The sequence below is a fragment of the Amblyraja radiata genome, chromosome 37 (genome assembly GCF_010909765.2).
Source record: "Amblyraja radiata isolate CabotCenter1 chromosome 37, sAmbRad1.1.pri, whole genome shotgun sequence".
Taxonomy (NCBI): domain Eukaryota; kingdom Metazoa; phylum Chordata; class Chondrichthyes; order Rajiformes; family Rajidae; genus Amblyraja; species Amblyraja radiata.
Genome location: NC_045992.1, coordinates 1035814 through 1052478, shown reverse-complemented (window position 1 = coordinate 1052478; position 16665 = coordinate 1035814). Strand labels below are relative to the sequence as shown.

Here is a 16665-nt window from a genome sequence, read left to right as displayed (position 1 = left end):
ACTACCTCATTTCCAGTTATTACAATCAATCAGATTGGCAAATGATTGCAACTTATCCATATACACAAAGAGGATATTAAATCAGCAAAATATTGTGAACATTTCACTGGCAGAAGGAAATGCTTTCAATTAATAATTAACTTGGATTTAATCAATTGAACTTACGCTATTAAAATATGTTGATCTGCAGATAACTAACAAATTATAACTGGTTTCCATATTTAATCACTGCTGACATTAACTTGAAAATAGAAACAAATTAAAAGTTTTCATGTTATCTCTTGCAACAAAGAAAATGTGAATATTTTTCCAGATCAAGTATTTAAAAATCTATGCATAGGTAGGTGGGAATGTCTGTGGCAGTATTCTCAGGACTACATTCAAATGAAGCATCAAATTATTAATGTTCCTTAGCTCCCTTCTAAAATCAAACAAATTTTGTAAGAAGCAAATAATTATTTATTGAACTAAAATTGGAAGATAAGATTCTGCAAGGAGATATTTTCATTTTAACCTTCTCTTGGCTCATATTAAAATACACTGAATTTGTAGTTAATCTTGGATGCTGATTACTTTCTAGGGTTAAACATTCTCATGAATGTAATCCCTGTAGCAATCCATGCTGATTATGTTACTTGGTAACTCAAACACTGTCATTATGGGGACTAGAACATGAATCCTGCAGGTTAACCTCCAATACACCCAACTAACACTTTTACCCCAAATTATTCCAAAGATTTCATTATCTTTAGCTGGAGCTTGAATAACAAAAGATTAAATTCATGAAATACAATGTGAATTAATGTGCATTTGTTGTATTCAAAGTTATTGGGGCCTTAGGAATTCAAAAGCCCTGTTAAAGACTTTGATAGTTAACTTAACCAGAGGTCGTCTGTAATAGTTTCCTCCGGGTGCTCCGATTTCCTCCCACATCCCAACTAAATGTGGGTATTTAGCCTCTGTACGTTGTAGAGAGTGGGTGATTGATGGACTCGGTGGGCCGGAATGGCCTGTTTCCATGCTGTATCTAAACTAAACTGAGAGTACCGGATTTCTAAATTGTTAGGAAAACAATGAGACTTCAGCTGTGAGAACTAAAACTGCCTAAAATATACTCATTGGAGTTGTACTGAATATTTTCTTTTATCTTCAAACACTTCAGGAAGTTATGCAAGATGGCAAGCAATGAACTGTGTGGCAAACATCAGTAAATACATATTCCTGTGCATAGAATCTGCCAATATTGACATTAATACAAACATTTATATTTTTAATTGAGTATGTTTATTAAATTCATAATCTAGCATTTCCTAAAGAATTGCAATGTTTATGTGCTGTAATAATATAGATAAAGGCACATCCTAAAAGATTATCTTACTTTTGTGGATACGTCTACCATAAATTCTAAAGCGTATCCAATTTCTTCACTTCTATTATTCCTACATAAGTTTGAATAATGCTAAACTTGAAGTTATTACATTATTAAATAAAGAAAATATAATATATTGATATTAATCATATTGTACTAATCTCACAATTTCCTTATGCAAACCGGCTCGAGATTATTTTACATTCATGAATATCTCAACGCAATGTTTGCTTTACGTTAGGCTATTCCATGACGCCAGCTTTTCTAAATACTTGCCTTCCTGCTGGTAAAAGAGCCTGTTTCATGAAGAACTGCAACTCTGAATGGTGGCCACCATGTATGGAATTCCTTCACCCACTGATGTAACACTGTTGCCGGGCAGACAATAACTACAGGCCCCAAACCCTCGTACCTTCAATTTAAAAGGAAAAAAACATAAACTTTAACACGTGCATCTCTCACTAATGTAACATCATGGCATATCAATACCAAAACAATCTTCTAAATTAGGCATATTCTAGTCGTCTGGAAGTTATACTCAACAGCAAACATCAATAATAAAAATGAAAAAAAAAAGCTGCAGAAACCTAGAGCAAACAGAAAGTATCAATAGATCCTTTCTGGGAAAACATGCTGTTCGACAAGCCCCCTCATTGTCCAGGACACTGCAAAGTGTCATCCTCATGTAAACCAACAGTTTACAAGAGAAAAACAAAGAGGTGCAAGTCTTCAGGGGCAGTCGAGTACATCTGCATAATAGCATCTTTTCAGATCGACTGACAGCATCGAAAGATATTCATTACAGTGTAAAAGCTGTGGATATGGAATGCTGCCAAAGGAGATTTTAATACTAGATTTAATAAAGTAAGATAACTTTTTATATACGTGATTTAAAATTCAGTTTACACAAAATATTGATATTGAGCACAAGTGAGTTTGCAAACAGGCTCTATTGAAAAGGGTAACTGTATACATTCATCGATCGGTGGCATCATGTGTTTCTCTTCTGCAAAATGAAGTTTCAATGTTTCACCATTCATTAAATGTGTTACATGTTTAATTTCCCTTGCCCTCAGCTCCTCCATCTCATAAAAATTCCCTTTGATGGTCCTACTAAAAGAATTAAAGGAATATTGTAATTGAAATGTCATTAAAAATTCACGAGTCATTCCTACAACAGCAATACAAATGATGAAATATTAATTGAGCTACACAGACTGACAGTCTGCAGGGCAGCACTTGCCTGTAATTTGAGCCGCGTGTCCTTATCTTGCTGTAGCTCAGGCTTGCCAAAAAGGCAATTATCTGAATGGTCTTGCCCAGTCCCATTTCATCTCCCAGGATCCCCCCTGCTTGCTGACAGTGCAATTCCCACAGCCACCTCACACCTGTCTGTTGGTACCTGGAAGCAGCAGAGAGAGATTTCACTTTGCAGTACAAAACCATTTACAAATAGTCGTTAGCAGCAAAATAATCTCGAATTTTCCCTTTGCTCTATCTACTGTATTTGAGTTTTGACTTTATTGTGTTTATGTTTAATATTATCTGCTCTGATAGGATAGCATGCAAAACAAAGCTTTTCATTGTACCTCAGTACACGTGACAATATTGAAACTTTATTAAACCTAAATCAATTCAAAACCAGAAGTAATAACTACAGTTGTGCCTTAATTTAGCAATTTGTAATTCATTATATAATTGTGAAGCTGTGAAACTAAGTTAATATTGCTTGAAAGCCTAATAATTTTCACTAAATGTTTTACAGATAATTCTTTCATTCAGTTATAGGGTCAGCAGAAGCATAGAAGGGAAAGTGACTATGTAATCAGAAACAGGGAGTAATCGTCAAATATTGTTTGTTGGACGAGGAAATTGTGCAGAGTATTTCCCTAGGGATACCATATATTAATAACGTTGACTTGTATACAGCGCACCATTCTCAAATCTGCAGATGTCACAGAGGTTGCATACATAATAAAAAGATGATAAAGGCAGAATCAGGCAAGCACAGACTACATTTTATACACAGAAATGTGAAGAGTGATAGGAAGTGTGGGAAGCAGTGATGTAATTCAGAGGTATAATTCGAAAAGGGAGTACGAAAAACAGATGATGGGTGTATGTGCACAGATCATTGAACGTGGTGGGATAGGTTGGAAAAATAGTTAAAAAGGCACAGGGTATTTTAAACAAAGATACTGAGCGCAAGAACAAGGAAGTCATGATCAATCTCTCAAAACATCACACATCAGGGAAGATCGAAAGGTTTGCAAGGGGAACAGAAGCGTTTTACCAAAATGATTTGTAGAACAGTCCCAAGTAATGAGGATAGACTGAAGAAGCTGGGTTTGTCCTCTTTGGAAGGACAATGTTGTGCGGAGACCTGATAGAAGTAATTAGAATCATGAAGAACATAGATAGAATAGATAGAGAGAAGCTGTTGCCACAGGCATATGGTCAAGAACTAGATAAACTGAATAAAAATGATTGAAAAAGAATAAAAAGTGACACTAAACAAAAATTTGGCAAGTAAATGATTGGGATCTGGTTTTTACTGCCAGGGTAGTAATGGAAGCCAATTCAAGAATAGACTTTTGAAGGGGAGCAGGAAAATTATCTGAAGGGAAAGATTTAGGAGAAGCAAGTGAGAGGCAGTAACCAGATTGCTCTAGTCTAACATATCTAGCACTGCCTCGAAAGGCTGAATTGCCTGTGTTGTGACTATTGTGATTTTGCCAATATTTTAAAGTAAACAATAAATGTTGTAACAGTATATTTTGCAAACTATACATTAGTGGATTTTAAGTAAGCATTGACTTTTACTGGTAATTTGCTAAATGCAGAATGATCCATTTTTGATTCACTCAAAAACCGTTATTAATTGCACGAGCGGTCAATAAAATGATTGAGTCTCCACTGCTCTTTCCTACAGCATCACAAACCAATTCCATTGAAAGCTGCTTCCACCAAGATGGAAATATCTGCATTATTTAGTCTTACTACTTGGCCAAAGCCAATAGGAAATAAACACATGTACAAACCAATTAACTAAAATGTAATCCAATGGCAAAGACTTTATAACTCTAATAAAGTAAACGTTGTCTGCCAGTTTTAACAATTAATTTGTTTTGCTTTCCCACATTTACTGAAAACTCGAGACCATCCAAGTTAATTTCTTTTACAGTTGCTTATATTCCCCACCCATGGACAGGCAGCTATCTAGCGATATGCCTTTCCATTCCCAGCCATGGTGCCCCACCTCTCACCACCACCAATCTCCTCACATTCAGTCTTACAGAAACTTACAAATCTTTTCTATTCTTCACGGTTTTACATACTTGTAAAGCTTTTTCCAAAGGAAGCCTGGCACCTTGAAGCCCTCATCAAACTCTGCATCACTCTCATCAGATGCAGCACCCTCTCCACTCGCTCGTCGCTGCTCCTTCTCTAACAGCCGTTTCCTATTCCATTTCCTGCGTGCAGACACAATGGGTTACATTAATACCGAAAAAGCTTAGAGCCTGACAAAGTAGCAAAGTTTGGGTTGTTTTCTCTGGAAGGCCAGAGGTTGAGGGGAGACCTGATGGAAGTATGCTTCATTAGGAGAGGCATTGATACAGTAGACAGATAAAACTTAAGATAGACACACACTCTACATGCTGGAGTAACTCAGCGGGACAGGCAGCATCTCTGGATTATCTTCGGTGTAAACCAGCATCTGCAGTTCCTTCCTATACAGTTTGAATTTAATTGAATTGAATACATTTTATTAGCCAAGTATGTATACATACAAGGAATCTGCCTTGCCTTGGTTTAAATCAAAGATAGACACAAAATGCTGGAGTAACTCAGCGGGACAGGCAACATTTCTGGAGAGAAGGAATGGGTGGCGTTTCCCCCGTTCCTTCTCTCCAGAGTTGCTGCCTGTCCCGCTGAGTTACTCCAGCATTTTGCGTCTATCTTTCAATAACGTCAAGGTTCTCTGCACCAAGCACAACTTCGTATCAATGCCACGCTTGGATATATTATACTTGGTCCCCTGATCCAAGTCATGGATATCTTTTGTAAACAGCTGTTGTACCACACCACTAATTACAGCTTCCCAACTTGAAAATGTTTCCTTTTGCTCCCAATTGTATGTATTTTGCCTGTTAGCCAATCTGTCCTAAATTCCAAAATAAACTAAGATACAACAGAGAATCATATAGTTCATGAAACCTTGAAATGTGCTGGGGCAATGCTAATAAAAATCACTGCCAGGTTTTCATCAGTAGTGCAAAAAAATCAATCAGGTGCTGTAGTAACTTATGTAGATTGATTTCTTTTCCCAAAAGCCATTCATTATAAACAGCATAGAGAGCACTTAAGCATCTGCATTCAGATCGGTGGAATGCAGCAGTCTGGGTTATGTGGGTACCGTGTGAAAGGCAGTCATAACCCATCTTACTCGTGTAATCACTCCTATGCAGACTTACAACAAGAGCGGGAATCTGAAGAGAAATCCCAAAATAAAATGCAAAACAAATCAGCAGGATTGAGACATTATTTCAACATTTAAGATTACTGGGGGAAGGGAGAACAGCCTCCCTCCCTTCGACTCCACCTGCACTTCACATTGCTGAGGAACGTAGCCAACATCATCTAGGACTATGTTCACTCTTCTTCATGGCCACCCAATACCACTGTTATAAACTGTGAGTGGGGGGAAAGCAGCAGGTCAACAAGTGACTTGAATCTGCTATAAATAAATAATGGGAAAATATCAAGTCTGAAATCATTCCTCTGGACATAAAATGCACCACAAAGCCTGTCATCTTCAAAATAGTTATCAACTAGTTGGCTTTATTGATTAGAATACGACTTTGCAATATGTTCCATAATTATTTCATGGAGTGACCTTCGTGTCTCTTTTAATTAAGAATGTTAAACTCTTGATTACTTGCCAATAAAAGGGAAGAGTATGAAGAGAAGGCCAAATGCTGGGCCGATCTATTAAAAGTGGGATTGATAGATTGGTGATCTTAGTACTGTTTATTCTTTTATTTACACAAAGGTGGTGGGTGCGTGGAACGAGCTGCTGGGGGTGGCAGCAGAGGTAGACATTATAGCTTTTATTTAGGCACATGGATGTGCAGAGAATTGAAGGATATGGATCATATGCAGGCAGATGAGATTAGTTTACCTTGGCATTGTGTTGGGAACTTACATTGTGGGCCAAAGGGCCTGTTCATGTGTTGTACAGTTCTATGTTCCAGACGGGCAGGGAAATAAATTTGACACTTTAACAAAAGGGTGCAGCACAAAAATCTATTAGCGATTGTAAAGAAGCAGCAAGCAAAACATGCAATTTGCTTTACAAATATTATGACACACTTCTGTGGTCATGGAAAACCAACACTGTTTCATTTGACTCTGAATAAAATAGTCAAGTGATCATAAACAGGAATTATTGCACTATGAATGGATAATAAGAATTGAAATTTGATTTCTTAAGTATTTCATTTCTTGGCTCCATACTGTGTTTTTAATATTGTTAGCATGTTAAGGTAATATCTCATCCATTTAAACAACACAGCATCCTCAACTGACTTCTCTAATTCAGTATTTGGACGATTCAATAAAACTAAGATGGAGATACAGTTACATGTCATATCTGAGTGCATTTCATTGATGTGTCGTAACTGCTATAATGCACGCATTTATTGGCTCTGGAATCATCCAGCAAATTAAGATTAATAAAAGGAATTATACACTTGAGCAAGATATTAAAGGTTCACATAACGAGGTTAAGATAACTACCATTCTTCAAGTCCCCGCATGACCATTTTAAAATACATGCCCCATCACTAAATTAAAATTAAATTTCTTTATTTATAGCACATTTTTAGTCAACTTGCATTGACCCCAAAGTGCTTCACATAATTACATCCACACACACAGGCAAAGGTGGGTGAAGTGTCTTGCCCAAGGACACACACAGGCAAAGGTGGGTGAAGTGTCTTGCCCAAGGACACAACGACAGTATGCACTCCAAGCGGGATTCGAACCAGCTACCTTCCGGTTGCCAGCCGAACACTTAGCCCATTGTGCCATCTGTCGTCCCTATTTTCTGCCTTGGTAAAAACTTACCGCAGAATTGCTTTTGTGAGATTAAAAATAGTCTTTACGTAACGCACATATTAAAAAAAAGCAGGCTGAATTAGAAGAATGAAATAGTTGCTCAGAAAATATGAGTGAAAGACTTGAGACTTATCTGCTCTGATGTAATAATGCTTTGTGTCTTGTGAGTAGCAAAAGCTGAACATTATGCACGTTAATATATGTACCATAGCAAAATATGTCGTTTCACATAATATAAGTATGTTAACAGTATTCCTATTTTGCTGTAAGTATATGGAAAAAGCACTTTGTAGTCAACTAATCATTAATTAGGTAATAAAAACAAAGGAGATTTGGGAACTCAATTGGTTTAACAAAGCCACAAACATTAAGTTAATGTTTCCTGCCGTTAGGCCCTGACTTTGCAACAAATGTTGTGCAGCTTCTTTCAGCAGTCAGGAAAATTTCCAAATTCATCAAAATGAGATAAATAATTCATCCAAATGGAAAATATTGACAACTGTTTAGGTGTGCTTTTAATTCAAAGTACCATATCCATACAGTTAAAAAAAATGTTTATGGTTGGCAGCCTATCCAACTGTGCTGGATTCTGTAATAAGAAGTGAAAATGATGAATACGTGGCAGCTTGGGCAGAACCTGCAGAGAGAGAAACGGGGTGTGTCTTTCATGTTGATTATCTTTCATCACATTCGACCATGATGATCCCAAAGTGAAAGAACAACACCTCATACTCCGCCTGGACATCCTACAACCCAATAGCATGAACTTGGAAATCTCCAGTCTCAGATTGTTAGTTTAGAGAGAGCATGGAAACAGGCCCTTTGGCTGACCATCCATCACCCATTCACACTACATACCTGGGGCAATTTACAGAGGCTAATTAACCTACACACCCGCATAGCTTTGGAATGAGGGAGGAAACCGGAGCACCTGCAGGAGACCCACACGGTCACAGGGAGGACGTGGTAAATCCACTCGCTTCACACTCTCTGCCTCTCCTCACTTACCCAGCATCTCCCCTGCACAACTTTCTTTCCACTCCCTCCCACCCAGATCCTTTACCCTTCTCCTCCCGTTCATGATCTCTCCCTGCTCACTCCAGATCCCCACCCTTTTAAGATTCTATCACTTGCATCCTTTTATCCTCTCCATGTATCATCTCCATCCTTTGTTACTATCTCTCCACCATCGGTTGATCTACCAATCAACCCCCTCTTACTGGATCCACCAATAATCTCGAGCAACAATGTCAAGCTGGAAAGGTTCAGCAAAGATTGACGAGGATGTTGCCAGGACTAGAGGGTGTGAGCTATAGGGAGAGATTGAGTTGGCTGGGTCTCTATTCCATGGAGAGCAGGAGAATAAGGGGAGATCTTATAGAGGTGTACAAAATCATGAGGAATAGATCAGGTAGATGCACAGAGTCTTTTACCCAGAGTAGGGGAATCGAGGACCAGAGGACATAGGTTTAAGGTGAAGGGGAAAAGATTTAATAGGAATCCGAGGGGTAGCTTTTTCACACAGGAGTGTGGGTGTATGGAACAAGCTGCCAGAGGAGGTAGTTGAGGCTGGGACTATCCCATTGTTTAAGAAACAGTGATACAGGTACATGGATAGGACAGGTTTGGAGGGATATAGACCAAGCGCAGGCAAGTGGGACTAGTGTAGCTGGGACATTGTTGGCTGGTGTGGGCAAGTTGGGTCGAAGGGCCTGTTTCCACACTGTATCACACTATGACTCTAATATAAAGAAGTAATATTTTGCTCCTCATATTTGGCGTGAGTAGCTTACAACCCAGCGGTATGAACATTGAATTCTCTAATTTTAAGTAACTTCATCTCAGAGTCCCATCCCATCCTCCCTCCCTCCTTGCCTCCTTCTTCCACCCTAGTCGTTTTACCAGTTCCACACTCCTCTGCATTGCCTGACCCACTGAGTTACTCCAGTACTTTGAGTCTATCCTTGGCAAAAAGTAATATTGGTTGGAATCACAAATGACAGTCTTCTGTAGCTATAAACAGCATCCAGTCTCCCTTGAGTTCAAAGTTATCCATAACTAAAGAAACACACTACACACAATAGGTTTGTGGCAGACTTGAAGGACTGCTGGGACCAAACTGTGAATGTTGTCTTCCACTAGAAGGCACTGCTGTATCACAATAGTTTTACAATGTTGTCTGCATAGATATTATCATCCCGATTGCATTTTGCTGATAAAAAGGCAGTTTTCATTGCTGTCAAACTAGTTATAATCCAGGAAGGCAACTGAACTGGGCAACTTTCCCAATGCCATAACAACTACTCTGACACATAATGTTGCATAAGCACTGCCATTATGTAACTAATACACTTTAGCCTTTAAATATAGTTAATTCAAACAATTAACAGTAACATTAAAATATCCAACAGAGTTTGATGGCAATGGACCACAAATTGGGGAGGGAAGGTATCCTGATGTGCAGATTACTATCCCAAAGTCTGCAGAGAACTTGATTTATGTTTGATTATTAGCAAACAGACAGCCCACCAGTATCAGTAAAGCAGTAGACACAAGATACTGCAGGTGCTGGTTTACAAACAAAGACACAAAAGTGGTGGAGTAACTCCGCGGGTGTGGCGTCACCTCAGGGGAACACGGATAGATGACGTTTCCAGTTGAGACCTTTCTTCAGTCTGATTGTAGAGGAGGGGAGAAAGCTAGGAGGGGTGGGGGGGATGGGAAAAGCAATACGAAATGAAAAGTTGCTTCAGATGGCACAATGGGCTAAGTGTTCGGCTGGCAACCGGAAGGTAGCCGGTTCGAATCCCGCTTGGAGTGCATACTGTCGTTGTGTCCTTGGGCAAGACACTTCACCCACCTTTGCCTGTGTGTGAATGTGTGTGAATGTGTGTGAGTGATTGGTGGTGGTCGGAGGGGCCGTAGGCGCAGATTGGCAGCCACGCTTCAGTCAGTCTGCCCCAGGGCAGCTGTGGCTACAGAAGTAGCTTACCACCACCGAGTGTGACTGAGGAGTGAATGAATAATGCGATGTAAAGCGCCTTGAGTATTAGAAAGGCGCTATATAAATCCCATCCATTATTATTATTATTATCATCGTCATATTGAATAAATAAGACACTGATGGTGCAGCGGTAGAGTTGCTGCCTTAGAGTATCCGAGACTTGGGTTCGATCCGGCCTATGGTTTCTTTTTTTACCAAGTTTGTACGTAAAACTGAAATGTACTAACCGTAATCTTTTCCGGTACAGCTCCACATTGCCATCATCCTTGTGTTTTTTCAGTCTGTGTTTCGTATCATCTTCTCCTGAGCTTGCAGTGAAATCTTTGTCCGTACGCCGAGCTTTTTGCCTCTTCTTCTTTACTTTCTTCAGCTTCTCGGAACCCGACAGTTCATCACTGTCGAGATCCATCTGATCTGGGTCGAGCAGCTCCTCATCAGGCACATAGAGAGACGTATCGCTGTCTGTGTCTTTGTCCTCTTGCTCCATCCTGGGCTCCTGACACAAGCTCCTCTTCACTGGAACCCCCGCCTTAAATTTAGTCTCCACAGCTTTACTCTGCAACCTCTGCAAATGCTTCTTCAGCTTTTGGTCTATTCTAGACATGGTGCCATTTCTTTTATGGCTATCTTTTGGAATGGAAGTACTGCTGTTTGAAGTCTTAGCTTCAACTTGATTAGTAACAGTCGGTGCCTTTGTCTTGTTTCTTTTAATGAAAGGTTTCCAGCGTGTCGCTGCCATCTTTGCCTGGTCTACCAGGTACTTCTCAAAATCCGAAGCATCGTTGAGCATAACCCTTCGAGGTTCCTTTTTTGTTTCTTTCTGAGATATTTTAGTGCCGAAAGGTGTCATCTGTCCCGTACGGATCAAATGTTCCCATTCCGTTTCTTGTACAGGCATCAACATGCTTCCTAAAGATGAAGGACCCGCTTCTGTCAAGGACACAAGTATGATATACTAACAATTCAGTAACTTTCGATAGAAAGAGTCTATTCAGAAACTGCATTTTTACATTAAGAGCAATATTAGTGCCAATGTTAATTGAGATGAACAGGATATTTACCAAACCAGTGCTTGGTTTTGCATTGTGTGTATAGCAGTTCACACGACTCTATTGACTGTTGTACACCAATCTAGTTATAACTTTCTAGAGGTGGCAGTATGCTGTACTGACACGTACCATCACAGATAAAGCACTGCTCCTAAATACCTGCTTTCAGATGCAGAAACTATTCACACAACACACAGGCATTTCTCCCCAGAATGTGAATGTAAGAAACACAATATTAGAGTGGGTTCCCCATTTCAGTCTTTCACAGCCATTTCAAATAAGTAGTTCCAAATCCATATTTTTGCCTTATTGTACATTCTTCCATTTCAGACTGTTTATCTAGTACACCTTAGGAGCTAGTTAATAACCTCTCTTCAGTGTTTTGACAATCAGCCTGAAGTCATGCAATACACCTTTCTGAAAGAGGACAAGTGGTATTGTACAGGCCATCCCTGGGCAATGAATGGGTTGTTTTTACATGGTTCCATAAGTCGATTTTGTCCACAGAGAGGCTGCCTGACCCGCTAAGTTACTGGAGCACTTTGTGTTTTTTTTTATAAACCAGCATCTGTAGTTGCTTGTGTCGAAACATTGGACACCTTGCCTTCACCCTCCCACCTGCCCACGTTTGGCCCTCGAAACCTTTCCCATCCATGTAATTGGCAGCTTATTCCATATACCCACCACCCTCTGTGTGGAAAAGGTTGCCCCTTGGGTTCCTCTTAAATATTACCCCTCTCACCTTGAACCTATGTCCTCTGGTTCTTGATTCCCATGGTCTGGCTAAAAAGCATTCCACAATATCATCCCTCATCTTCCTGCGCTTCAAGAAATAAAATCCTAGCCTGTTGGAGGATAGCTCATCTGCCAGGTTCCCCATCCTCAATGTGATTCCAACACAATTCTCTCTGCAATTGCTTGGTTTGTTCCTCTAGTTCTAACCACTCCTCTCACAGCTCGCTCCCATGCAAGTGCAGATGTAACTTCATGTCTTGTCATCACCCACGTCCTCCCAGAAGTAGTCATTCACTTGCACTTCTTTCAATTTAACATATTGCACAGAGTGCTCCTGACATGGTCTCCTACACTGGAGAAACCCTACACAGATTCAATGACCATGCAGATGGAAAGTACAAACCAGGACCCCAGCCCCTCAAGCTCGGTGCACCTTTTCATAAGATTATGGCTGATCTGATTTGATCAATGCTGTTCTTCCAGCATTTCTGTTTTTGTTTGAAGCTTTAGATAAAAGCCACATAGCTCATTGAATGTTTCAACAACAAAAAATCTAGTGGGCTCAATGAATATTGGAAATGGAAATCCAAATGACAGGGAAATAATGTTTAATGTATCAATCTTAACTGTCACTGTATGTCATGTTGTCACTTGTGGGTGGAGCACCAAGGCAAATTTCTTGTATGTGAATGCTTGGCCAATAAACTTATTCATTCATTCATTCATTCATAATGACAGTGCAGACTGAGGCTTTACCTTCTTCACAAGTTTCAAACTCAGCTTCGAGTTTCTGAACATCAGCACCAGTCAGCACAGCCTGCAGCCGCTTCTGTTTCGCCGTGATCTTCTTCAGTTGTTTCTCCTTCGGAATGCAGAGCAAACGTTAAACTAGCCATGTTCTGCAACTGTTTTCCACTCTTTGTTAGGACAATGTAAAGATTTCATTCAGTGGTTATAGCACAAGAGGCCATTTAGCCCATCGCATCCACACAGGCTCCCCACTGTAGCAACTCTCCAATTCCACCCTCCACCCTTTCGCCTCCACACGGCTCATTTTGCCTCACCACATATTTACCCAACCCCTCTCAAAGGCCACAATGGAACCATCACATCCGTAGGTTCAAGTTTCGGATTTCAACCACATACTGTGTAAAGTTTGTCATTCTTATTTCTCTTTCCCTTTATTTTGTACTCGAGATTTGTAGTGTTTGATCTTTCCATCGAAGAGAATAGCCAGCCAATTCCACTCTGCCTAGACCATACAACATCGTATGTACATATTAACTCTCCATTAGTTCCCATATCGACCTCTGTTTACCAAATGTATTTAATTCTTGACTGGTTCACTCCTTCCTCTGGCTGCACAATGCTCAATTCTTCAATCCCTTCATCTCACACCTTTGTTTCATCTCCGGCCTTTGTCCAACCATCTGCCTATCGCTGGTGTTCACCTGTCACGTTTTGCCCTGCTCCTCCTCTCTTCCAGCTTTCTTTCTCTCCCCTCCCCTACAATCAGTCTGAAGGAGGGTCCCAATCCCAAACGTCACCTATCCATGTTCTCCAGGGATGCTGCCTGACCAGCACTTTGTCTTTTTTTCTAAACCAGCATCTGCAGTTCCTTGTTTCTACTTCTTCACTTCCAACCTCCAGCAGTTGGTGATATCCAGTGTGTGATGGGAGGGAGATGAGGTGGTACCTTGTTTTCTCTCTGTCTCTTCACCGACTCCAGCTTCCTGTTGATGTCTTTATTTGTAGCAGCATAGGGAGTCAGCTGTTCGATGATCTGGTTGGTGTGCTTCAGACACGCTGTCGTGGACCTAGAGCACAAGGGGAAAAACACAAACGTGTCACACAAAATTGTTTGCCTTGGATCTGGCTGACCACAACAAGTTCCATCCGGTCTGTCACACTTGCAGATCAATGCAACATTTCAGTATGTGAAGTGATCTAGGAAGGATGTTATTAAGCTGGAAAAAGTACAGAGAAGATTTATGAAGACGTTGCCAGGACTCGAGGATCTAATTCTGCTCTTAGAACTTATGAATTCTTAGAACTTAAGAACATAAATCCAATAATTTTACTCTATTATTAGTCTATAAAATCCTCATACCTCAGGTCATCCAGCACAGAATGGTATTCCTTCTCTGCCTCTGCCCTCCTGGCTGCTTGGCTGGCTTCATTGATAGCTTTGTCCACTTGTTGTAAAACTCCTTGCTCCAACACTTCCTGGTCATAGATGTCCACTCCCAGGCTCTGCAGCTCCATCACCTGGGCGCTCCGCTCCACCGCCTGGATCTGCTGCCGGTCAATCTGCAGCCCCTTTGCAGCGCCCCGCACCTCAGCGGGAACGAGGACCCCCGAGGTGGACGGTCTGCTGTCAGTGACGTCAGCGCCAGCCCAGTCATCGGCAGGAGCTCCATGTCCTTGAGGAAACTGTGGGCCAGCTGCTGGGAGAGCGGGTGGCACATCTGGATGCTGGCCACCTGCAGATGCCACATCTGGGCCCTGGCCACCTGGAGACTGGCTTCCTTCGGTTGGCATGGTTTGCGGTCTATAACAGGAGCAGAGTGAACAATGACACAGAATGATTACAAGAGCACGGCATGCAGGCTCGGAATGGATTCATACACTGGACGTGGTGCATTTAGATTTGCATACAGGCATCAATAAGATCCCACATAGTTTGTCAACAAGATTAGAGGATCCTGTAGTGATGGAAGATGAGGGGTGATATTACAAAAATGTACAAGATCATGAGAGGAACAGATCAGGTAAATGCACAGTCTTTTGCTCAGAGTAGGAGAATCGAGAAGAGAACCCAGTTTAAGGTGAGGGGGGGGGGGGGAGATATAATAGGAGCCTGAGGGAACGTTTTTTTACACAAATGGTGGTAGGTTTGTGGAACGAGCTGCCAAAGGAGGCAATTGAGGCAGGTATTATCATAACGTTCAAGACATTGGACAGGTACGTGGATAAGATATGTTCATACACAGCCTAAAATTTAAAAGAATGGGAGAAAAAATAAGAGTACTGGAGTAACTCCACAGGTCAGGCAGCATCTCTGGAGAACATGGGGAGGTGATGTTTCAGATCAAGAACCTTCCTCAGATTCAGACTTCAAGAGTGTTTTATTGTCATATGTCCCAAAACGGAACAATTAAATTCTTACTTGCAGCAGCACGACGAGATAAGAGTACTCTGTAAACACCCATAATAAACAACAAAGAAAAGTATAGACACACAAAATGCTGGAGTAACTCAGCGAACACCAATTAGTTCGCTCCTGAATTGCTGTCTGACCCGCAGCAGAACTGTGATTCTTGCTCTAGATTTGCAGCATCTTCAGTTCCCTGTGGCTGACTTTCACCCTTTGATCCGGTTTATGTTTAAAGGGAACCTAATGGTAAGCACACACACACACGTGGGTGGTGGGGTTCTATGTGGCTGAGGAAGTGTAGACACAAGGAGCTGCAGGTGCCAGTTTACACAAAAAGACACAGAGTGCTGGAGTAACTCAGGGGGTCGGGCAGCATCTGTGGGGAACATAGGCTGGTGAATTTGGGGGTCGGGATCCGTCTTCAGGTAGATGGGCATTTTGTGTCTTTGGTACAAATCAGCCTCTGTAGTTCTTTGTTTGTACACAGTTGTGGAGAACATGGAGCGGCGGCTGCAGCATCGGGCCGGCACTGGTGGAGTAACATCAGCGGCTCCGTCGGTGCAGGGGCCCGGGGTGAGGGAGGGGGGAGAGCGGCGTCTCTCTGCTAAAAGCCCGAGGCCCGGGGATCGGTCGGCTCTGACAACCGGCGGCACAGAGAGAGAGAGTTGCTGCCTGAGTCCCAGCGCCCGGGGTCCAACCCATCCCGACCCGGGACAGCGTGGGCTTTCTCCGGGTGCTCCGGTTTCCCTCCACAGCGCCCTCGGCCCTCGGCCCTCACCCCGGCCGCCAGCCCCCGCTCACCGCTCTCGGCCCAGTCTCGGCTCAGCTGCTGCTGCTGTCCGCCGCACCTCGCCCACAGCGCCCCCACTGGGCTGGAGGACCCATCCCCACCTCCTCCTGCAGCGCCCCCACTGGGCTGGAGGACCCATCCCCACCTCCTCCCGCAGCGCCCACACTGGGCTGGAGGACCCATCACCACTAGGCTGGAGCAAAGATCTTTGGGCTGGAGGACCAGCGCCCTCCTCTCGCCCGCAGCACCCCCACTGGGCTGGAGGACCAGCACCCTCCCATCGCCCCCACTGGGCTGGAGGACCCATCCCCATTGGGCCGGAGGACCAGCGCCCTCCCATCGCCCACACTGGGCTGGAGGACCCATCCCCATTGGGCCGGAGGACCAGCGCCCTCCCCTCGCCCACAGCGCCCCCACTGGGCTGGAGGACCAGTGCCCTCC

At 42.3% G+C, this 16665-nt stretch overlaps 1 protein-coding gene across 2 annotated transcripts in view; it reads right to left on the bottom strand.

Moving 5' to 3' along the window:
• The window catches only part of ercc6 (ERCC excision repair 6, chromatin remodeling factor), a 38621-nt gene extending 22330 nt beyond the window's left edge, over positions 1 to 16291 (bottom strand). The window contains exons 1-8 of one of the 2 annotated variants that reach the window (XM_033012884.1): positions 16236 to 16291; positions 14388 to 14828; positions 13974 to 14094; positions 13034 to 13139; positions 10721 to 11423; positions 4708 to 4842; positions 2613 to 2771; positions 1646 to 1781 (exon numbers count right to left, since the gene is read on the bottom strand). In XM_033012884.1, coding sequence (XP_032868775.1) covers positions 1646 to 1781; positions 2613 to 2771; positions 4708 to 4842; positions 10721 to 11423; positions 13034 to 13139; positions 13974 to 14094; positions 14388 to 14818 — 1791 coding nt within the window. In that variant the 5' untranslated portion in view covers positions 14819 to 14828; positions 16236 to 16291. Of the gene's footprint in view, positions 1 to 1645; positions 1782 to 2612; positions 2772 to 4707; positions 4843 to 10720; positions 11424 to 13033; positions 13140 to 13973; positions 14095 to 14387; positions 14829 to 16228 lie in introns of both variants that reach the window. The other variant, XM_033012883.1, reaches the window with a different exon arrangement.
• Positions 16292 to 16665: the final 374 nt, after the last annotated feature.